We start from the raw sequence: 25713 nt of genomic DNA on the forward strand, positions 1-25713 counted from the left end.
TAACAAAATAATAGAAATCAATGGAAGACATTTTATGAAGTGCAGAAACAAAGTGGATCAAACACTGGTTATTTTTAAATAAAGAGGCATTCATTCCCTTATAATTCCGTACAAAAACTTGATACAAATTTGACTTGATCTTTGCCAGCTTTCACAATCAAAGGGATAATATGTAAATACTTATAATATATATGAATTCAATATGTTAAAATAACTTACAATCCTTTGTAATAAATACAAGATTTGCTTTTTCCTCTTGTGGTCATCACCTACATTTTCCAATTCCTTTTGAAGCTCCTGTAAATTCCAAAATAAAAACATAAATATAGCAAAAAAACTTATACCTTGTGACATTTTCATATGTCTGCATTATACACTAATTTTAAATTATGTTTTCTTTTTAAATAACCAATCAAATATCAGCACTGATTATTTTTATCTATTTTATGTAACCTCTAAAAAATTCCATTGATCCTAAACAGAGAAAAAACAGTATTCAAATCATTAAATTTAAATGTTGCATACTGCAGTAATGAATATTGAAAAATCCTGATTTCAGCATCGTATTTTCATTCTCAAAGCTTCCAAATAAACTATTCTAACTACTACAAAAAATTAATATGACCTGCATTATTAATAGATTATATCTTGAAAGATGATACATGATATTAAAGTATGTTATTTAATTTCAAGCCCAACAGTTTTACATTATTTATCTGTCATTCTTCATTCAGACTCAATTCCTTAAAATCACTATTTATGCTATTTTCTTTTTTCAGAAGACTAACTATATAAGGAAAGAGATAAAAAAAAATACAGAGAGATTTTTTTTTAAATCTGTAATTTCTTTTTTCATTAAAGATTTTTGTAGTCCATATGCAATTAACATTGATAGAAACCACAGAATCGTATCATACTTCATATTTTGTAGGCTAACTTATTTTTACAGGGCATCAGAGATGAATGATATAAAAAAATTTAGGTCCTTCTTTGAGTATCTGTACCCTCTCCCTCTAAAAAAGCATTATTCAGGAGGCATGGTTCAAATAGTTATGTGATAATTCCTGAAATCGGCAAAATGTATTTATGTAGCAACTCAGGTACACATGCCTCTTCACAGTCCTCCAAATTCAATGATCATTTTTGTGGTAAATGTTTCTCTTTCATTAAAATAATTTTTTCCCCTTGTATCAAATTATAATGTGGCTTTTGCTAGCTAATGAAGAAGAAAACATTGCATTTCTTCAGAAATATGGCATTTTGCCCATGGTCAAGAATGCAAAAATTCACATTCCATAAAGATGCACTTCTTGAATGATCAAATTTTATGCAAATGTAATGTAAAGTTGCAAGCAAGGTGTTAGAATAGAGAATAGCAAATTTGTGCAATTCTCTGACTTTTTTTAATCAAAAATTTATCTGTGAACAAGGGAAGAACAATGCTATATATATGTAAATGGTTTTTTTTTTTTTTAATGTATTTTCCGGATTGGCAACAACAGTTTTTTTTTTTTTTTTTTTAACCGTAATGTTTAACGGCAATGTTTCTGAATAAAGCAATTATCTAACAATTAATGTTTGAATGGTAATGTTTGACGGAAATGCTTTGAATAAAGGGAGTAATTGCTAACACTTCAGAAGTGGGATTAACTAGAATTATTACCTAGGATTTAACAACATATTGCCTCAATGTACTTTAAGCCCTAAACTGAATGCGGAAGCTCACCAAAACTGAAGGTAGAAAGGTACCTGCATTTATAAACTGTTTATGTTATGTTTAAGTATTAAACAGGAAGAACTGAAATATAATTATTGTATTATTATTTGAAAATTGAAGTCTAAGATGGCTTATTTGGCAAGGGGCAAGAAATGCAACTTAAAAGAACTTGCCTTGGAACTTGATGTAGATGTTCCTTCTGATATTAAAATTGTAAAGGATATGATTTTGAATAGTAAGAACTGAAAGCTTTCCAAGAAACTGAAATTGAAAGTAATAAGGTTAATTTCGTGAACGTTAAAACTGATGAAGTAAATAACGGTTATGTTTTAATAAGTGGATCAGAAGATGAGTTGGGCTCATTATTGAAAGTAATACAGGGAGAAACAATGATACCAGTCACTAACTACAGCAATTGAAAATTAATTTTGAAAGAGAATCAATGTATCGGTAGAGCGGAAGTAGCAGAATTAGTTGAAGCTGAAGGGTTAAGCACTTTGCCAAACGAAAAAGTAAAAGTATTTAGAGATGGCAAAATAATAGTTGAAAATTGTAAAAATGAAAGTGAATCAGGAGACAATTCTAATTTAAATGATGAAGATTTCTGCCCAGAATCAGCTGACAATGATGAAAAGGCAGCAACTCTGGACTATGATGGAAAGTTTGAAAATCCAAATGCTGTAAAAGTCATAAAAAGTCACTGAAAAGGAAAAGGACTTCAAAGAAAATCATTAAACAGAATACAAGTGAAGAAAATTAATATCCTAAAGAAGAAACTAGAAGTGATGCTATCAATGATTTTATAGAATGTAAGGCTATTCAAGAAAAAAATTATAATCAAAAGCTTAAGAAATATGGCAAGAATTGTAAAATTACAGCACTTGAGAAAGAGTACAGGGAAAGAAAAAAAGTTTACAAAAAGAAACTGTAATAGATAATTTTGCTGGTGAAGAAACAAAATTAAAAGGAAAGAAGTTTGTTAAGAAACAAAATAAAAAAACAAATGGAGAAAGATATTGAAAAAGGAAACAAACCTCATGAAGATGTAAATCCATCTGTAAAGCAATCTAAGATAAATGATGGAATAGATAGATCTCCTAAGAAAGCAATTATTGGTAAAAGAGAGTATCTAAAAAGGAAGAAGTTAAAGAAGAGAATGGAAGATATGCAGGTAAAATGAAAGCAAATTATAACAAAAAGAAAAGCAATTCTTTAACATTCGAATGAGGAGAAATAGTAGTTATGAGAAGAGTACCTAAATCAACTGGAGAATCAACCAAAACACAACAAAAATATCAAGAACCTTTGGTAGTTACAGAAATTTTACAACGTGATAGCTAGAGAGTGACTCAATTAGAAGAGAAGGTGAAAAGACATTTCTTTAGTACGACAGCTCATGTGAGCCAATTATGGCAGTGTCAAGCTGAATCAGAGGAGGACGATAAAGAAGTTGATGACATTAGTGTTGTTGGGGACAACAATAACAACACGCTGCATATTACTAAAACTAGGACACGGAAAGAGAATAGAAAACGACGGTGAATCTATATGACAGTTAAAGACTTTCGAACTATAAACTTTAATATTACAGATTTAATTTTTTAAGTATAAGTTCTTAATGTTCCGAGGCCGAAACAAAGTCAGGATGCCCGAATGTAAACAGTTTTATTTTAATGTATTTTCCCGATTGGCAACAACAGTTTTTTTTTTTTAGAACAGTAATGTTTGAATGGTAATGTTTAATGGCAATGTTTCTGAATAAAGCAAATATCTAACAACTACTGTTTGAACAGTAATGTTTGATGGAAATGTTTTTGAATAAAGGAAGTAATTGCTAACATATATATATATATAAATTTGAATTTAATAAATTTTCTCTATTCGTATAAAGCTAATTTAAATTAAAACTTTAAATTATGAAATTTTAATTGAATACAAATATAAGCTTAATTATTGCTGCAAACTAATTTACAATATTCAAGGAAAAAATATATTTAATAATCCAAAAAATTATATCAAGATTTCTCGAAAAACGTTCTTTATGAATCTTTCTGCTTTAAATTCTATTCATTGATTGCTCTTTTATTCTTAGCACACTGCCATTTTGAAAATGGTTGTTGCCTTTACCATATTAGCTTGGCAAAATATTAGTCAGTAACAGGTTCGCTACTTTTCAGGACAGGGATGCAAGCAATCAGAAACTACTAAAATTTGATTTTCATTTCACTAAATATTTTGCAGGAAGTCTGCAAAAATCCCCTTGATTAACTATATAACCCTCCAAACTGTTATTTGTGTATATTCAAGAGAATAATAAAACAATTAATTACTTCTTTTTCTCTTTTTTTGATATCATTTATAAAGGAATAATTTTCTTCAAAATGTGCTTTGTTAAAAGTTCCAGACAGGTCGTCAAACCTAGGATCTCTAGGATGCTGTAAAATATATAAAAGAAAATAAATAAATGAAATAACAAAATTAGAAGAAAATAATGATTTCTGAAAGAAGAATTTCAAAAGAAAATAATGCTTTGATATAATGCACACATTTAATAGTACAAAAATTAACTACTTTACGATAATATTAGATTGATCAGCAAAATAAATGAACAATTTAACATACAGATAATAAAATATCATTTAGATAAGGAAATTAACATTAGTTACAAAATAATATATTTCACAATGTCAAATTTTCAAAAGCAGAGCATATATTAAAAACAAGTTGAGATAATTTAGCCAAAAAAATTTTACAGTATTAATGCTACAAACTTATTGCCTTATTAAATATATAATTGGATTTGTAACAAGAAACAGATTTCTATTATCCTTAATACAAAACAATTTCCTGATTAATTTAATGCATTTCTATCTGAGAAACAAAACTGTATTTTAACAGTACTTAATAAATTATAAAATTTATACTTTTCAGTTCCTAAGGTGCCACTTGCAACCAAACACAAATGTTGGCAAGAAATGTAAATAGATATAGAAATGGCAACGCTAATTATATATATATATATATATATAACATCATGAAAACAATGGTTCTTTTATTAAATCTCTTTCTTCGTAAAAAAAAATTATTGAAACTCAAAAATAAGAGCACATATAATTATTTATGTAGAATAAAGCATTCTTTATTGCAGTTGACATAATTCTGCCAACAGGAACTTATGATGGCAAAAGTAAATTTAACAGTTATCAGAAAAAAATGCGCAAACTTTTAAACTAGCATTTATTCTGTAAATCTTTTTTGCCAAAATAAACTTTTATTGTTTTAACAGTAGTAACAAAATACAATTTCATTTTATGATTTTCAGAACAAAGAATTAATGAAACATTTGTCACAAATCTTCATCATTTGACAACAGCTAAATCACAAACTACGCCTTAAAAATTATATCTCTATCATATTGTTTTGAGAGAAGGGTATGTCAACATATGATCAAAAAAAGCAGTTGAAAGTGTTGTAGGAAAAATTCATTCTTTACACTTATTGATAACATAATTGCATAGTTACATGTCAGGTGATGTAAAAGATTACAACATTTACCACTTTAAGGCACAATTATAACTGGTACTCTGTTAAATGAAAAGTATCAAAAATATAATCTGAAATACATTATCCTACCTACTTCAAATATCAGCTACAAAGTGTGACAATTTAACACTTGGAATGTGCCTTTAAAATTATACATGTGCAACAATATACTAAAAGATGCTATTGCTTTTAAATAGTTCCCTCGTGCATTAATACAGTTCAAGTTGAGATCTGGACTCTTCAGGACTTCAGCGATTCTGGATTTGGGACTTTTCCATATATTACACCATCAGTTTAAATCATCTAGTAAGATGATATGTAGAAATTACAAAATTAAAATTATCAAATTGGTTTATGAAATAATGAAGCATTAATGAACTTAATGCCATGGTTCTCAACCGTTTTGCTCCATGCACCTGTTTCTTCACTGCTAGACAATTATTCCCTCCCCTCCGTTCAAAACTCAAAAAATACATATACATTTATTTAATTTTGGATTATTTTTTCATGTTTTTCTCAATCAAACATGGAAATAGTATAGAAAATGTTGATAAATACTCAAAGTTGAATTAAAGTGGCTTTTTATATTTATACAATAAAACTAAATATTTCAAAAATAAATAAAAGTTCGACTACATTCTTCCAATGAAACTATGAAATCCTCCCTGAGGGATTCTCTCTAGATCCCACCTGGTTGAGAATTGTTTGCTTTAATAAACATTTTTTTCAATGTAGGTTGTTCAAGTTGCTTCGTTTTTTGCACTAACACTTTCTATTTAAGTCAGATATAGACATAACCTTGTACTCAATTACAAAGTTCCATTGTTGAAGTCCAGTAAATTGCCTACTAATTTGTGAATCAAAATTTCCCCCCCCAACAACCTCTCTGTCTATTTTTTCACTATTCAGAGATATTTTCTGGCTTTAGAACCATACTACAGATTATGCCATGTGGTTATTGATGGATGATTGGAACATTATCATCACAAAGGAAAATTTTATATAACATCATCTAATGACACTTCTCCACAAATTGCATTAACTGGAAAACTTTGCTTTTTCTTTGCAATATCCAGAAACCTTCAAATTTGAGGCTATCATCATAAAACATAGCTAGCATTCACTATACACTATTTGTGATGTATCATGAGATTGCATGAGAAAGACGTTTTTCTGCTAAATTTTGTTTTGCTTCTAGTGCATGCTGAGAAAGTTAAGGCTAAATTATATTAATTTTGTTACTTATTATACTTAGGGCTATTTCCCACCCATGCTTAAGGCTTATACAAGACCTGAATACAAAAAAAAAAATCCCACATATATTCAAGGTTTATCCAGGACTGGTGCAAGACATTTTGTGGCTCGATGCCTTTTTTGTGGGTCCTAAATTCTGCTAATAAATATCTCCCTAAATTTCAAAATTTTGTATCCCAGTGCTCTCCCCATTTTGTGGCTCGATGCAATTTCTGTGGGTCCTAAATTCTGTTAATAAATGTCTCCCTAAATTTCAAAATTTTGCTGCCTCTAAATTTTGTATCCCAGTGCTCTCCCACATTCTAAAGACTCTGTAATCCCTTAATTTTGTTACTTAGTGCGTCTCTAAACTCTAAAAATTTTCCCTCCCCTAAATTCTGCTGCTTGTGTGGCTACACAAGCTCTGGCACTGATCCTGGCAAATCAGTTATTCTCAATTCAAAAAGCATTATATGCAATCTTCTGGCTTACGAGAATCATTTACAAGATCTACTTTTTGCATATGGAGAGAAATTTTTGTTAAATTTCTCCTCATAAACACATTCGACACTTTGCAGTACAATTCACTGAAGTCTATAATTATCACCAAGCATAATATCAACATAAAATGTTGCCATGCTCTTTGGTATTCAATTACTAATATTTTTTTTTTTTTTTTTTTATTATTATTATTATTATTAGACACCAGTAGATGAATCAAGCTGCCATGTGTTGAAAGCAACAGATAATAAATAATGATTCACTAGATTGGCATCAGGAATATAAATTATTCAGCAGGTGTAAAATCAATGATGTTTTGATCTAGAATATTTGGGTTTAAGATGTATGCCAAGCAAAGAAGGTGGCTGAAGAGCCAAATTATTGATCATACAGATTTACACTAATAAATGATTGTTCCTTCAATATTGAAGTATTTTATTTAGTGCTGAAGTGAAATTAAGACTTGGGACGTTACGTATTTTATTTTGAAAAAATATCAAATGCTCATGGGTAAAATGTATCAAAAAAATTTCTAGATAAAAAGGTTGCTTGTAGTCTTTAGGTACAGATTTTAGATCATTCTGGATATTGAAAAGATGTATTTCAGATTTTATTTTGTACATATTCCCATTTCTAAAAACAGGTAAATGGAATTAATTTTTAGTTGTTTCAAATTTTATTGGATATCAATTACACAAGATTTTTTTTTTTTTTTTTAGTGTAGATTAGAAACTGCAAGAAATGAGAGAGAGTTAATTTGGTGAATAGGCAGAATGATCGAATAGGTGCTTTTTGGCTAGAAATAATCTCAGGAGTATATTGTAATTGTAAATGATCCTCAGTTTGACTTTTTTTTTTTAATCTGCCAGGTTTCAATGGTCAGTCTCACACTTAATTATTTAATGGATTGCACCACATCTCCTGCTTTGCCAATAGTTTATATGCTTTTTAATGCCCAATTTTGAAGTCATTTATCACATATTCTGGAAATCTTTGAATCTTTAATACTATTCAAAAACACTCCGTGGAATCTTCTCATTTGCCATTTTAAACAGTTCTAACATTTCAGTGATATCTTTTTCCAATTTTCATACAAAATTGGTAGTATTCACACTTTGGTGTCTCAATGCAAAATAAAAATTTTTTGTATAGTGAGGATATAATATGTTTCTTCTGTATCCCTCAGTAAGACCTGCTTTTTTCTTCTTACATATAATTTGAAAGAATCTGAAAAATTTAAATCATTTAAATCTTTCTCTAAACCAATCAAATATTCTTTTCTGTCAGAACCCTCAATCTTCATCTTGTAAAAACATACTTCCTTCTTATTTTGTCACCAACTTTATACATGATACCAACATTTAATCTATATAATACCACTTACTATATAATACCTAGCTCTGTCACCACTAGCATGCAAAACTAACTTGATAATACTGACTTTTGTCTGTCATTATGCACTCAATAGAACGTGGCATTTATTCACTAGCTTCACATATGACACTAGCGTGATTATACCAAAATTTATCTACCAGTTCAACATATAATAAGACAAAGAATTGCACAAACTCAGTATCCATGTAACGCTAAAAATCGCCATGTTTCGCCCGTAAATATACTCTTAACAATGAAACTTTTAAATTGTCAGTTTTCAATTTCTTTATTAAGAGAAAAATTCTTTTCTATAAATGCCTATCCAGGTGATAAGATTAGAAGCATTTTTGATATTTTCCATGTTTGTGTCTAGTGAAAAGTATTAAAAACAAAGGGAAGATAAACATGTTAAGAAAGATTTCTAGTATAAGTAAAACATTCAAATATTATGTTTTCATTATTCTTTCAAAAATTCTCCAAAAAGTACAAGTTCATCATAAACATAAAACATCAGAAACATCCATTACTTATTAATATCATGAAGACATTTTTCTGAAATCTTCTAGATTCATGGGTCTATAAATATTGCCTTCAAATCCTTCTAAACCTTCCAAGTTGTGATATCTAAAAACCTAAAGAAAGATTACCCCTACCAATTCTGTAACAGCAAAAAGCCAGAAATATGTTGAAAAAAAAAATTAGAGAAAAAGCGTTAAATTGCTTAAATTGTGCTAAAGTGCAATTTAAGCATTGTTTAAGCATAACCTTGTTTATTTTTCAGATTTAAAATATTGTATAATACTAAGTCACAAAATGGAAAGTAACGTCACTTTATAATATGATAGAAAAAAATAAAAATTTTTCATTTTAATGTTATTTCTTGAATACAATTTCAATATAGTATTAGCATTATTTTAATGAAACTGATCAATGTTAGTATGTTTTAAAAAAATATCATTGAAAAATTCCCAGATTTCCGAATTCAAAATTTTCTATAGACACTGATATTAAAATCGTCAAAATGTTGATAAGTCACCAAATTCAGAAATGTTTAATAAAGAATTCACATTCCCAAAAGTGAAAAGTTGTTTACGAGCTCTTCATTAGAAATAATTTCAAAATGCTTATTCTTCACTTCTTGCTCAGAAACTTGAGTATCCTACCATTTATATTAGAAATAGAAACAAATTACAATCCATAAACCTATTCACTCATTCAAAAGATCATTTATCAAAAATGGCCAAAAATATTCGTCCAGAATGCTAATTCACATTCAAAATGGCAATGATAGAAAACAGACAGAAATTTTAAATGATTAAAATTAAGGATTTGGTTGAATCTGCTGAATTTGGTTGAAATTAAGGACTTTTATGGGCCAAAAGTCAATTCTATAAAACCTAAGGACTTTTAAGAACTGTTAAGGAGCGTACGAACACTGTGTTAGATTATTATCTCTCACGATAAATAGAATTAAGGTTTTTTTTTTTTGTTATTAAATTTAGGTATATTTCTTGTATGAAATATTTTAATTGTTAACTAACAATTTCACATTTAATTTATATGCACTTTGCATATGGTGATATGTATAGTTAATGGGTATAAGATTTTCATTATGAAACGCAAATAAATTAAATGCTTGAGTATAAGTAAAATACTGATTATAAACATTTGTATCTTTAGAATGTCTTTCTAATTTTTCATGATAGGAGTAACTATCAAGCCATATTTAAAGTACTATAAATTGTTCATTGCTGGTTGATTGGTTCCTCCAATCATGTTTATGATGCTAAAAGTTAACTGAAATTGGATAATCTTTGGATTATGGTAACTTGGCGATTTTTTGGCGAAAATTTGGTGACCAACCCTGCTACAGCAACCTGCTAGTTTTTGTTTGGACGCCATTTTGTTTTTACGAAGTAAAGGCAATTTTTTTTTTTACTCAACATTTTTTTTTTCCAACAATCTGCTAGCCGAATTACACTTTTGCTAGAATTTTTATGGAACAAAAGTGCTTAATCATGACCAAAATTAGGTAGAAATTGGGAGAAAGTGCAGAATCGCAAACTGCTTACTGCGTTTTTAAGAATTACACATACACGGAATCCATGTACACGTCCACCTATTTTCACTTAAAAAAACATCCCAGAATTGCACAAAAATGGCATTGCGCACACTCTTGACTTTATCCATGTACACTGCTAAAGTCCTAGCTAGTAACCTTTATCGCCTTACCAAAATGTCGCCAAACTACCTGTTACCATATTCCAAAGATTAGCCCTGAAATTTTTTTAGAAAACCTAAAAAGTGAAAAGGCTGATCTTTAGAATATGGTAACTGGTAGTTTGGCGACATTTTGGAGGAGATAAAGGTTACTACCTGGGACTTTGGTAATAATGTGAGCAGTACTCAGTTCCGATTACGCATTATTTTGTGTGAGGGAAATGAGAGATCATGGGATATGTCATGTGATATTAATGGACGAATTACAGTTCTTTAATCGGAAAAGGGGGGAAATCAGGAAAAAATCTGGAAATTTTGTATTTAGCTTTATTCTGTATTGTGTGAAACAGTGTTCGTTAATTTTTGGATCCCATGGCCCTAACTAAAGTGAATTCGAAATGGGTATTTAGTGGGATTGTAAGGGGTAGTAATAAGTGTTTCTTTAAGGTTGTGTGAGATAGAAGTAAAGATGTTTTATTAAGTTATTTATTTTACCTGGTACCTTGCTGTGAACTATAAGTATGATTTTAAAGATCCTGAAACAGGCGCACATACGCTTGCTTTTTATTTAGCGGAGGAAATAAGAAAAGTTTATCGGACACGTAATCAAGATTCTGAAGAAGATTAGGTAAGTTAGTATTTTTAATTATTTGAGGATATTATTTTTATGCATTGTTCTAAATGTAAGGAGTAAATAAAATAATATGGTATTATTAGAAAATTGTTATTAGCAATGATTTTTATATTTTAAGTAGTGTTTCTGAATTTAATTATATTTTAATTAAATGATAGTTATTTTGTGAATTATATGTTTGTAGGAATTTGGTATACATTTCAGTGGAAGTAAACGTGCATGGAAATAATTTAAAAATTTGACACTAAGTATTTGTAATCATTTGTAATGTTTGCGGTATGAATTAGTTGGTGACGTTTGTAATATAATAGATAATGTAAAGGTAAAAGTTTTTGGATATTTTATTTATTTTATACGGGGAAATGTTCATATTTGGAAAGGGTATATACTTTTTCGCGATCAGGTAATTTCATATATGTTCTTTTTACCGGGTTTAAAGATTTAGAAAATTGTCATGCATTTTCGTGAAATTTTTCTAATTTATGAGGAAAAAGCAGTGTACATGGATATAGTGAAGAGTATGCGCAATGCCATTTTTGTGCAATTCTGGGATGTTTTTTTAAGTAAAAATAAGTCGACGTGTACATGGTTTAGTGATATTTTAATTAAATGATAGTTATTTTGTGAATTTTATGTTTGTAGGAATTTGGTATACATTTTAGTTGAAGTAAACGTGCATGGAAATAATTTAAATATTTGACACTAAGTATTTGTAATGTTTGCGGTATGAATTCGTTGGTGACGTTTATAATATAATAGATAATTGAGAGGTAAAAGTTTTTGGATATTTTATTTATTTTATATGTGAAAATGTTCATATTTGGATAGGGTATATACTTTTTCGCGATCAGGTAATTTCATATATGTTCTTTTTACCAGGTTTAAAGATTTAGAAAATTGTCATGCATTTTCGTGAAATTTTTCTAATTTATGAGAAAAAAGCAGTGTACATGGATATAGTGAAGAGTGTGTGCAATGCCATTTTTGTGTAATTCTGGGATTTTTTTTAAGTAAAAATAAGTCGACGTGTACATGGTTTATGTGTATGTGTTATTTTGAAAAACACGTAAGGAGTATGGTATTTGCACTTTTTCCTAATTTTGCAGTGAATATTTGTCATGATTAAGCAGTATTGTTAGATAAAATTTCTAGCATAAGTGTAATTTGGCAAGTAGATTGTTGGAAGAAGTGTTCAGCAGATAAAAAGAAAAGAAACATGTCTTTACTTCGTGAAGACAAAATGGCGGTGGGGGAAAAAAAAAAGAGGGTTGCTGTAGGAGAGTTGGTCGCCAAATTTTCGCCAAAAAATCGCCAAGTTACCATAATCTAAAGATCAACCAGTGAAAATAATTTATTCAGCTCCTTTTCTGTCAGCTTATTTTAATTAAATCAGCAATACAGCAGTTATATTTTCAACTAAAAAAAAATAAAAGACCCCATTCCAGGTAACTTCCCAATAACAACACTGGATGGAAAGTGGGGCCATGTATTTCACTGTCATGGCCTTCTCCCTTCATGAAGATCACTTCACATACAAGGCTTCTAAGAAATTTTTTTTTTTACAATAAAGCTTAAATAATTTAGTCAAATGTCGAATTTAATTTCACTGTATCTTTGTCTCACAACATCTACAGAGAAATATTAAAAAGAAAAAATTCAGAAAGTTTTAATTTCTAATTCATTTACTGCTTATTAGTCTATAATACATATTATAGCAAACAATAGAGCACTTACATTTAAAAAAAATCTTTAAATATGATTGAATGAACACATGACCAAAAAAGAATGACAATGCACATTAATATACGCTACAGATAAGGAAATAGCGCTAAAGCTGTAATACACTATTTGTTATGATACCAAATGATAATCATAGCAAAATATACTGGTTATTATTAATTAAGGAAAAATCACAAAAAATGATGTTTACTCAAAAAGTTACATGTAGAATTTAATGAAACTAAGCCATATTATACAACACATAATAAGGTATAAAATTTCATGAAAAGAAATTCCCACACATTTATGTTGTTATAGAAATTAGCATATAAATAAAATGAAAACACTGGAAATGTAACTTTGATATAAGAAAAATACCTTAAATATACAGTATGACTTCCCCTAGGAGCAATAAAACACATACAGCAATGTCCAATGCTGTCAATTATATAGTCAGTCAATTCCGTAAGAAGTGAGAGCCATTGATTTGCAAAGCAATTGCAGGCATAACAAAAGTCTGAAGAGGAGAATTGAGAGTGGCTATACGTCTTCCTAAAGCATTCAAAACATGCTCAATAGAGTTCAGGTCACCCCTGGTGATAAAGCTGGCTACTCCATGTACTGAATTGTTTGCTGCTGACAATAATTATCTACGATGCGAGCTCTGTGCAGTCTAGCATTGTCATCCTATAGCAGGAAATTATCACCTACTTCCTCTGGATAAGGGTGCACATAAGCATAAGGATATCATCTCTATATGTCTGAGCATTTATGGTTCTCTGCAGAAATACATGGAGATCTGTACATCCATCCACAGAGATACCACCGCAAACACAGACACTGCTTCCTCCATATGCTCGATGGATGATAATGGCTTGCAGGTTCTCTCCAAATAAAATAATGCCTACTATCACTTTGAAGGCTTAACCTGGACTCATCCATAAAGAAAGCGGCCCTCTATTGATCAGATATCCAGTAGGCATGTTGATGTGTCCACCCACCCTGAACGTTCTGCTCTATGACGAGACGTAAGCACCATGCAAATGGCTGGTTACCTCATGTACAGATCTCCTTCCTGAAGCCTTCTATGCATGGTTGACATTGACCCCAACCATCCAGTGGCTGAAGTAAAGGAGGATCTGAGTTGAGGTTTTGTTCCTTCATGCACATAACAACATATATCAATTCCTAGCACTTGTCGCAGTGGTTGTCCATCCTTGGCTGAATCTCTTGAATGCCAAATCTGTGGTTAAAAATTTTTGCCAAAGCCTATGAACCACAGGACTCGCATTTAGCCATCTGGCCATTTCTGTCTTTATCCTGCCTTTAGTCTCCCAGTAGCTCTCCATCACAGTTCTTCTGACAAATGATGCCTGGAGGTCATTGTTACGAACTGGCTATCCAGACTTTTTATCTCATTTTTATGCTCATTGCAGATGACGTATTTCAATTGCAGCGCAACTAATTTGCCTGCTGCAGTTTTACTCAGCAATTCTTATTTGACAACATATTCAAATGTTATATGGATTGGCTTACTTTTGAAGACGTCATCACTATTTTTGTGACTTTTCTTTAATTTTTAGGAACCAGTATATAAACCATATGATTAATATTCAATTTATTAAAGGATATGAAAGCACTTGTAAAAAACATCTTACTGAAACCTAATAATTACAATCTTAATTTTTATATGATTAAATAAAGAATAAAACTTCTAGTCTTTGCCTAGCAAATAACACAGGTTAACATTAAATACAGTCAATAAAGCAAAAACCATCAGAGCTCAACTTTACTCCCTTCTAGGCCGAAAGAGCCCTCTGTCAATCAAAAACAAAGCTCTTCTCTATACTTCCATCATTCGATCAATATTTTTGTATGCTTGCACCATCTGGGGTACAGCTTCAAAAACACACATCAAAAAACTTTAAGGCTTCCAAAGTAAGACCCTGTGTCTAGTCCTTAATGCAGCCTATTATGTCCGTACTGATGTGATTCATTTGGATCTTAACATTAAACCCATAAATGTTGTTATAAAAAAACTTACTCAAAATTTATTCCTCAAAATTGAACAGACTGATAACCATGCACTTCAACAGTTACTGGCCTACGATCCTGCTATTTGCAGCTCGCAGAAAAGACCTTGCTCCATCATGGGATGCGAATACAGCATCTATCCTCCAACTAAAAGGTGTAAAAACGCCCCTCTGTTCTCAGTGCCCTCGCCACCCTTCTGAAATTAAAGACCTACTCAAAAAACTAAAATTTAGAAAAGCACCAGGAATTGATGGAATTTCTAATACTGCTCTGAGAAACCTGCCCACGAACATGATAACAAAACTCTCCTCATTATTCAATGCTTGTTTATTCAACTCTTACTCCCCAGTTGCCTGGAAAAAGAGCAAAAAGCATCACGATTCCCAAGCCTGGAAAAGATTATTGTAAACCCAAGGGATATAGACCTATTAGTCTCCTACCAGATCTTGGGAAATTATCTGAGCAAATCATCCTTGCAAAAATGAAGACTTACATTCACCTACTTTCCCCAGAGCAATTTGCTTTCAGACCACAACTCTCTACAGTGAAGCAATTAATCAGGATAACAGAATTTGCTGGGCGGCTCTGCATTCTAAACCTCAAGTCGCACTCCTCATGTCAGATGCGGCCAAAGCATTTGACCGCATCTGGCATGAGGGGCTCATCTCCGAATTAATTGTTCTAAACTTCAACAGGGAACTTATTCTACTGCTGCATTCGTTCCTGACCACTCAAACTTTCCAAGTCTTCGTCGGAAATTCTATCTCCAAAACAACACCCATACATGTTGGCATACCACAAGGAAATACGATCGGATCGATACTCTACCTATTCTATGTTGCGGATTTTTCCAAGCCACATTGCTCATCAGCGTTGCTAGTATGTTATGCAGATGATACAGCCCTGGCTGTAAAATCAGCTAACATTAACCACGCTATCAGGAAACTCCAAGCTGAAATCCCTCAAATCGAAAATTGGTGTCGACGATGGAAAGTGGTGATCAATGTCACTAAAACACAGATTCTGGTAATCAGACGAAAAAAAGAGGTACTTCAATCATGGAAAAGCTACTTCTCTTCAACGAGCCTTTGCCGCTTGTAAAGCAAGTAAAACAGGAGTAGTTTTAAACGACAAACTGACTTGGACTGACCACGTGAGCTACGTACGGAAAAAGGCGTTATTTGTTATTAACATGCTTTTCCCAATCATAGGAAAAAATTCCAGACTGGACTTGAATAAGAAAAAACTTATTTATACATCAACTATTAGGCCCATCCTAACTTACACCTCACCTGCCTGGGCTGCGGTTACTGATAAGGACATCGGCAAACTGCAAATTGTACAATCTAAGTTTCTCCATCTGATGACTAATGCACGATATTATGTGCATAACGACAGCTGCATAAAGACCTCAAGTTGGACTTTCTGGACAAATATCTCTAACGAACTAATGCACGCTTTTTCACGGAATCCCTTGAGTGCGATACTCTGAGCTATTTTGGTACCTTCCATTATGAACTGTTATACGAAGATCGAATGCTAAGGCCCTTTCCAGCTCATATGACTGATACAAATTTTCCTATCTAATTTATGAATATTAAAATGCTATCGGGACTTGTATATAGTGTAAATAATGTATATAATTTATCTTATCCATTTTAATTTTCATATTATATTACTGTTTGTAAAAAATGCTGTATAATATCCTCACCACAAATCAGGAGATGTTATCAACTCACAAGACACAGGACAGCAAATCAAGACTCCTCCAGAGCAATGAGTTTAAACTTCAACACCCACGTGGCAATGGTCATGCCCCTTACCTCTCTCTCAGCGCTCCTTCAACCATGGCAGCAGTCAGTCAAAAAATGCTATAGCCAGGCGTTGAATGACACTAGTTCAGAGAGCCGGATCACGTCATGCAAGTTTGCATGATAATTCCAGCATATCAGCGGAACTAGGAACTAGGTCTGTCCTCGGTTCCAGCGACAGGCCCATGAAGGATGTACTGCCATGTAATTGCTCTACCATTCTCCTACTCCAGTGTTACTGAAAAGTGGCCATCTCTGCATTCTTATCAATCTGTACACTATTTAATCACATCATGCCTGCTGCCCTGTATGTTTCATAGTGAAAATTTAATCTTTACATCGCTATGATTAGTGCCATATGCCAATGAGCCTATTAATCTGTAAAATCTTTCCTTTCCGCTTTTTGCTTTAGTGTCGTATTTATGTGTTATAAAATTTTAAAAAATACAAAAAATATATAAAATTAAAAAATATATAAAAAGTTTAAAATCATAAAACTCCCCAAATAAATCAAAACTTGATTTTTCCTATCCCTAAACTTTCTGAAGCAGCTCCCTCCTCTAGTGTGCATCATGATAACCAATTATGCAATTTTCCTATTTCTACTCATTACTTAGATAGTTTTCTGATGTGGAGGTACATGGTTTTGAACCATAGGCACTCCATAACTTATAATCATTGGCATTAGCAGGTTAACATTAATTTATAACAACACTGTTTTAATAAATGCAATAATTCAAATCAAACCTTTCTTTTTACTTGAAACACGTCTCGAAACATTGGAACTGGAACTTTAGATGATATTTCTCTGGGTCTGTTTTTATTCGCTCTATGGAAAATAGGAATAGCTTCATTTCGTGGCATAGTTAGTTTTTCCCTGCACCCTGCAAAAAAGAAAATAAAACGTAAAAAAAATGATAAATTATTGCGATAATCTAAATACAGTTTTTAGGTTTACAGCTATAGATGCACAATACAATCTTACAATATAAAAGATATTTGAAAGATACTAAACCACGGAGTATAATCTTACAATATAAAAGATATTTGAAAGAGACTAAACCACGGAGTATAAAGTTCACGGAGTTTAAACAGACAACGTAAACATGCTTTTTATTAGATATTAGCTTAAGTCATTGAGCCCGTTGAAAGAAGCTATTCACCATAATATATAAATTTTTTTTTTATTTCAAAATAAGAATAATTTCAAAACTGAAAAACGAAGCAAAACTATAAATTATAAACGCTTAGATTAAAGAAATAATATTTTGCATGCTATTACAATTTCATACATGAAAAACCGGAAAAGACTAGTTAGGGGGCTACTCTGTTAACGATCAGGCTACTTAAATACAATTAAGCACAGTTTCTTTCAGTAGATATATCAAAAAAATTGAAAATTACTAAAAAAATAATTATTTTCTATATTTCCGTAAAACGACTCGATATATGAAAAACCTTAAAAAAATTTTTTAAGAAATGAAGTGAATTAATTGACATTACTGAACGCCATCTGGACAAAATTCGATGTTTCGTAATTTAACCAACAGTGTGAAAGTATTCGTTTTTGTGTTTGCTGGCTTGATTTAGAAAGTGGTATTATATGTGCTACTCTGCAAATTATTTGTAAATAATGGCCTCTAGTTCAAAGTGAGTTTAATGATTTTCCATATAGTATGGATTCAAACTGTGTGTCCCCATTGAACATAATTTTTAAAATGATGCGTAAATGTGTTGCCCTATATCTCGGCGGTAAATAATTGACTTAGACTGCATGTAATTACTTTTACTTTGGAGCTCATTTGTGAGGGTTGACATTGTTTCCGATTAAGGCAGAGACAGATTTTTCACAAAACTTTTTGGGCCAGTACTATGTCAACATAATTTTTCCACTATAAATCCGAGAAGTGAATAAATACTTTCCTTCACATTTTCCCACATTTTTAATAAGCAATTTTTTTATTTGATTAATTTTTAAATATTAAATGTAGGTTTGATTTTTGTTCCATTTTTAAATATGCTGAGTATTACTAAATACTAGTATTTGCTAAAGCCATAACAGTAATTGTATTCTTAAATTGTTCCTTTTAGTGTTATTTTTGTTGTTGTTGTTGTTGTTGTTGTTGGTTGTATAACTGAGCATCTGGGATGAATTTTTCACCTGAAGTAACTGTAACATTTGATTTTTATTTGTAGGCATTAAAATTTTGAAATGATCCAAAAGTCTCATACAAAAAGAAATTTTGGCATTTTTAAATAAAAGGATATAAATTTAGAAGTCAAACAACAAAAATAAGCGTAAAACCATCACCCTCAGCTGTCAAAGTGCAAAAGAATGAGATAAGATAAAGGTAAGAAAGAATGACTGGACAGGAGTTAAGCTACTGGTGCTATCTATCGATGAAACCATTCCTTTCTTTTCCACCAGTATTAATTGCACGTATTTTTAAAAAATTAACTTTTGGGTTGTTTATTCTCCTATCGATAAAATTCAGAGGTCCATACTTAAGGACCCCCATTCTGGATATGAATTCCTGGGATATTTACAGATTCTTTGCCAGTGTAGTTTAATTTACATTGGTTAAACTAAGAGAGCCTTAAAATTTCACGATAAGTAACATGAGGCATATTTTAGAAAAAAAGGAAACACAGAAGTCCTCTGTTGCCCAGCATTGTTGGTCCGAAAATCACACTTTCAATTTTTCTGCAGCCAAAATTATTCAAAAAACAGCTTACATTGGTGAATTAGATTTTCTAGAGACATTTCACATTTAAAAAAAAATCTTTCTGTTCTATTTAACGACCTTAATTCCAATACATCTTTACCTTCAGCTTTTAGGAAAATTGTGTTTTAGTTTTTGTGTTATCAATATGTGGCATCAGTAGATTAACTCCTGTCCAGCCATTCTTACCTTATTTTATCTTATCTTGTTCATTTGCACTTTGATAGCTGAGTATGATGGTTCAGTAAAAACATCAAAACTAGTCCTGTGAAAATTTTCAATTATTTTGTTGTTTGATTTCTAAATTAATATTTGTTTGGCATGTTATTTTACCTTAAATAAAAGGATAGTTTGATACTTTCTTTTGGCCGTGATGACAAAGAGGAAGTAGCGTGTTTACGATTTCAGACATATAAATGACACAAAAAATGAAATAATTAAAATTGCATTTATTTTTCCCAGTTTTGATATGGAGGTTATGTATTTTTATAAACTATATATTTACTGAAAGAAGTACGAGTTAATATTCAGCCAAAGTAGTCATACATACAGTCAAAATTCGTTAATTCGGACACCCATAATCCGGACTTCAAAGCTACAAACTTTCGACGCATGCACGTAAGACCTTTACGGTTGGCGAATATGCATGTGCGCATGCCCAGAATACGTTTACGCATGCGCATTTAATGTATAACGGATGGTATAAACTAAGCTAAAATTATCTAATTCAGTTAATGTTGCAGATTGCATTGTTCCTTAACCTTCGAATTGGATCCGGCTTATTATTTTTTGCAGACTGTTAGAGCAATTTTATAAAAGTAAGCTTGAACTTTCGATTATGTCAAATAGAATTTTTGATATATATTTACTAATGTGTAAAGGATCTACAAAGTGAAAGTGAAAGTTTCGAAGTCCATTAAACAAAAAGTGGAATCGCTGCAAAAAATGGATCAAGTCAAAGTCATATCCTTTGTTTGTCTAACCATTCTGAAATCTGTTTATCAATTTCACGCTGCTCTGCGGCGGGGGGGACGCCACGGGATGCAATGAATTGGAAGTTGATCTGTCAGCACCATCCTTATCTTCAGGGCAGATGTTTCTATTTTATTTGGCTCATAATTCCTTACTAAATGTAGTATTTCATCTCGATGTACTCCGTCTTTGATATGATTTAAATCAAATTCCTCGTCATTATAATTCGTGGCTGATCTTTGGAATATGGTAACTGGTAGTTTGGCAACATTTTGGAGGCGATAAAGGTTACTACCTAGGACTTTGGTAATAATGTGAGAAGTACTCAGTTCCGATTCCGCATTATTTTGTGTGAGGGAAATGAGAGATCATGAGATATGTCATGTGACATTAATGGGCGAATTACAGTTCTTTAATCGGAAAAGGGGGGGAATTTAGAAAACTGTAGTACTATATTATTTTGTATTAAGCTTCATTGTGTGTTGTGTGAAATAGTGAAAGTGTGCGTGCCATGTAATGAAGATTCTGAAGATTAGGTAAGTTAGTATTTTTAATCATTTGAGGATATTATTTTTATGCATTGTTCTAAATGTAAGGAGTAAATAAATTAATATATTATTGGAAAATTGTTATTAGCAATGATTTAGTTTAAAGTAATTAGGATTGTAATCTAATTTTTATTAATTTAATGTATGTGCTTATTTATATTTTAAGTAGTGTTTTTTAATTTAATTATATTTTAATTTAATGATCGTGATTTTGTGAGTTATATGTTTGTAGTATTTTGGAATACGTTTGAGTAGAATACGTTGAGTATTTTCATGCATTTTCGTGAAATTTTTCTAATTTATGACAAAAAAGCAGCGTACATGGATATAGTGAAGAGTGTGCGCAATGCCATTTTTGTGCAATTCTGGGATGTCTTTTAAGTAAAAATAAGTCAACGTGTACATGGTTTAGTGATATTTTAATTAAATGATAGTTATTTTGTGAATTTTATGTTTGTAGGAATTTGCAGGGTTCGTAGCGGTCCTTACAAGTGCTTATAAGTCCTTATATTTGAAAATAAAATATAAAGGCCCTTATAGGTGCTTACTTTTTCTTTAAAGCCCTTATTTTTTTGTTTTTAATGCTTATTTTTTGCTTTTAGTGCTTTTTTTAATGAATGCACATTTTTCCCCCGTACCAAAGCCGAAACTAAATAAACAACTTTTCTTCCTTATATGGAACGTCAGATGGTGAATCATACTCCCGGAAATAGCTTTTTCCCCTTTCTCTGCATTAACGTAACCTATGGTGCGCGCGAGAGTACATACAGGTGTACGTCATTCTATTGGTCTAAGAATTTGGAAAACCGTAGAAAATTCTGGTACATTCGGTATTCTTCTCCTCCCACCCAAATACTACACATGTTTGAATTTCTATCAAGATTTTAATAATTTGCATTCTTGTTCCTCGTGGTCAGTTCATATTCGTGTTTATTATGATGTTATGCTTATATTATGAGCAGTTGTATGAATATTTATAATAATATAGTTGCAGTAGCTGCTGAAGTGTAGATAAAGTTAGATTAGCTTTCTAAGGAATAATATTCTGAATGGCTTAAATAAAAGGAAAGTAATCGAATAGTCAATTTTAACCCCCCCCCCCCGAAACATTATACAGTACGGAGGTTGGGAGGTTCTACCGTTGAAGCAGCGGTTTTCTTTTTTTTTTTTTTTTTTTTTTTTTTGTCACTGTCCAATCTGGATTGAATAGGAATAAAAGTTTTCTGGTCTACCTAACCCAAGCGAAGAATGATTCTATTCCGGAAATTTAACGCTGTCTGTTCAAAATTAGAATCAAAAACACCCCAGATTAGTAAGACTCTTTCTTTTCCTTTATTTAGTTCTTTAGGTTAATCTTTGGATTATGGTAACTCGGCGATTTTTTGGCGACCAACTCTGCTACAGCAACTCTCTATTTTTTTTTCGCCGCCATTTTGTCTTCACGAAGTAAAGACATGTTTCTTTTCTTTTTATTTACTCAACACTTTTTCCAACAATCTGCTAGCCGAATTACACTTATGCTAGAAATTTTATGGAACAAAACTGCTTAATCATGACAAATATTAACTGCAAAATTGGGAAAAAGTGCAGAATCGCAAAAAACTTGCGCGTTTTTGAGAATCGCGCATACACAGTAACCATGTACACGTCGACTTATTTTTACTTAAAAAAAATCCCAGAATTGCACAAAAATGGCATTGCGCACACTCTTGACTTTATCCATCTACACTGCTATTTTCTCATAAATTACAAAAATTTGCACGAAAATGCAGGAAAATTTTGTTAATCTTTAAACTCGGTAAAAATCACATATATGAAAATTACCTGATCACGAAAAAGTATATACCCTTTCCAAGGATGAACATTTCCACGTATAAAATAAATAAAATATCCAAAAACTTTTACCTTTAAATCTATTCTAAACGTCACCAACAAATTTATAACGCAAACATTAAAAATGGTTACAAATACTTAGTGTCAAATATTTAAATTATTTCCATGCACGTTTACTTCCACTGAAACGTATACCAAATTGCTACAAACATATAATTCACAAAATAACTATCATTTAATTAAAATACAATTAAACCATGTACACGTCGATTTATTTTTACTTGAAAAAAATCCCAGAATTGCACAAAAATGGCATTGCGCACACTCTTCACTATATCCATGTACACTGCTTTTTTGTCATAAATTAGAAAAATTTCACGAAAATGCATGAAAATTTTGTGAATCTTTAAATCCGGTATAAAGGACATATATGAATTTACCTGATCGCGAAAAAGTATATACCCTTTCAAAGGATGAAAATTTGCACATATAAAATAAATAAAATATCCAAAACTTTTACCTCTAAATTATCTATTATAAACGTCACCAACGAATTTATAATGCAAACATTAAAAATGGTTGCAAATACTTAATGTCAAATATTTAAATTCTTTCCATGCACATTTACTTCTACTCAAACGTATTCCAAAATACTACAAATATATAACTAAAAAAATCACGATCATTAAAGTAAAATATAATTAAATTAAAAAACACTACTTAAAATATGAATAAGCACATACATTAAATTAATAAAAATTAGCTTACAATCCTAATTACTTTAAACTAAATCATTACTAATAACAATTTTCCAATAATACCATATTAATTTATGTACTCCTTACATTTAGAACAATGCATAAAAATAATATCCTCAAATAATTAAAAATACTAACTTACCTAATCTTCTACAGAATCTTGAGTGCATGGCGGATCACAAAATGTCCATTTTCACCACGTTTCTTGCACCACCATTCAAATTATCTGTAATATCCTTCCTTTCACACAATCTCATTTCATTCCCACATATTGGACATTCATACTTATCTGCAATTAAGCAATTCTTTTCAATTACACATAAATGTAATAAAAATTTCGGATTTACTTTATATACGGCTATGGGATCCAAATATTAAACAACACTGTTTCACAGAACATAGAATGAAACTATTCCTATGAAGTACAGCAGATATTTTTACAATATACCCCCTTTTCCGATTAAAGAACAGTGATTCGTCCATTAATGTCACATGACATATCTCATGATCTCTCATTTCCCTCACACAAAATAATGCGTAATCGGAACTGAGTACTTCTCACATTATTGCCAAAGTCCTAGGTAGTAACCTTTATCGCCTCCAAAATGTCACCAAACTACCTGTTACCATATTCCAAAGATCAGCCTTTTGTATTTATAACATTTTCTATCCTTTTTTATAATTTAATTTAAAAAACACATTTAAGAATGAGGGAGTACTTCCATAAAAAAACTGTTAAATGTAAACAATGGCAATAATAGTTCAAACCTGGTAATGCAACGGGGAACTACTCTGATATGCTCCCTCAAGGCGCCAAATTTCTCACCAAACATTTTTGGCAAGAAACTCCACTCTGCCTATTGCTATCTAAATTTTTTTGTCTACATTTCGAACTTTAAGCCTAAAATGTCCCCAAAACCACATTTTGAACACACAATTTAAGCTAAAAATCCGAAACAAAAACAAAAAATTTAGATAGTAAAACCATAAAGTTTCTAACCAAAATTATTTGACAAGAGTCCATGTACACAGCGATATGTTTTAACTTTAAAAAAAAATTCTACGAATGGCACAATCTAGGCAACAAACGAATCTACAAACTATGCACACCTCACTTTAATAAATTAACATAGCAACAATAAATTTCAAAGAATACTATGTACACAGCGTCCTGTTTCAACTTAAAAGAACATCTACGAATTGCACAATTTGGGCAACAAACGAATCTACGAACTACGCACACCTTACTTTAATAAATTAACATAACAACAATAAATTTCAAAGAATACCATGTATACAGCGTTCTGGTTTCAACTTTAGAAAACATCTACAAATTGCACAATTTAGACGGTACGCACTAATCAACAAAATAACTAAAATAAATTTCAAACAATTCAAAAAAACAACAATAACGACAGAAATTCATACTAAAAAAACAATGAACATAACATTCTACAAAATAAAAACAAGAATAAAATAAAATGCACTTACCATGAATCAGTGCTTTTTTCGAACAGCAGAAATACCAATTTCATACCGCCTTTAACATGCCGCCACGTAATCACTATTGTATTTATATGACAGCCAGACACACTATGCAGAAAATTCATACTATGATTCACAAATAAATAAAATAACAAATAATCACAAATCCCTACTTCTATCATGCACAGCCACTAAAAATAATCTCCCAGAACCTCTTTCCACACCTCCAAATATCCACTGCCCCTCAACAGGATGGCCACGACGATATTTCCTTTTGCCTAACTTCAATTCAACAACTTCCACCATTTTAGCTTCTCAGACATAGAGCATGACACGAACCAACGAACTCCAGCGAAAGATTTTTCAACGTCAACAGGGTTGCCATACAACACGCAGTTGTGCCAAAAACCAGCGCAAAACACATATCGCCACATTTGGTGTAGGGCGTATATCAGAGTTGTACCTACAACGGAATCCAATGTTTGGAGATAGCAGCCATTACTCTTGCGTTGTTTTTGGTTTCTTACATTGCTGTTCATGATTTTGCTTACTGTAGCATGACACTCATTGTTCTCCTCTACATATGTAATTTATTCTTCACGATAAAA

At 31.3% G+C, this 25713-nt stretch overlaps 2 protein-coding genes across 2 annotated transcripts in view; one reads left to right on the plus strand and one right to left on the minus strand.

Annotated features, from left to right (window-relative positions):
* Window positions 1–17916, minus strand: part of LOC146996543 (ribosomal RNA processing protein 36 homolog) — a 38777-nt gene extending 20861 nt beyond the window's left edge. The window contains exons 1-4 of the mRNA XM_085820881.1: window positions 17772–17916; window positions 17534–17670; window positions 4048–4152; window positions 220–297 (exon numbers count right to left, since the gene is read on the minus strand). Of these exons, the coding sequence (XP_085677007.1) occupies window positions 220–297; window positions 4048–4152; window positions 17534–17650 (300 nt within the window). The 5' untranslated portion in view covers window positions 17651–17670; window positions 17772–17916. The remainder of the gene's footprint in view (window positions 1–219; window positions 298–4047; window positions 4153–17533; window positions 17671–17771) is intronic.
* Window positions 17917–18293: 377 nt separating this feature from the next.
* Window positions 18294–25713, plus strand: part of TfIIB (transcription factor IIB) — a 40317-nt gene continuing 32897 nt past the window's right edge. Inside the window, exon 1 of the mRNA XM_085820882.1 lies at window positions 18294–18436. Coding sequence (XP_085677008.1) covers window positions 18420–18436 — 17 coding nt within the window. The 5' untranslated portion in view covers window positions 18294–18419. The remainder of the gene's footprint in view (window positions 18437–25713) is intronic.

The sequence above is a fragment of the Stegodyphus dumicola genome, chromosome 7 (genome assembly GCF_044657685.1).
Source record: "Stegodyphus dumicola isolate Sdum_Otavi_A_Nest chromosome 7, ASM4465768v1".
NCBI lineage: Eukaryota > Metazoa > Arthropoda > Arachnida > Araneae > Eresidae > Stegodyphus > Stegodyphus dumicola.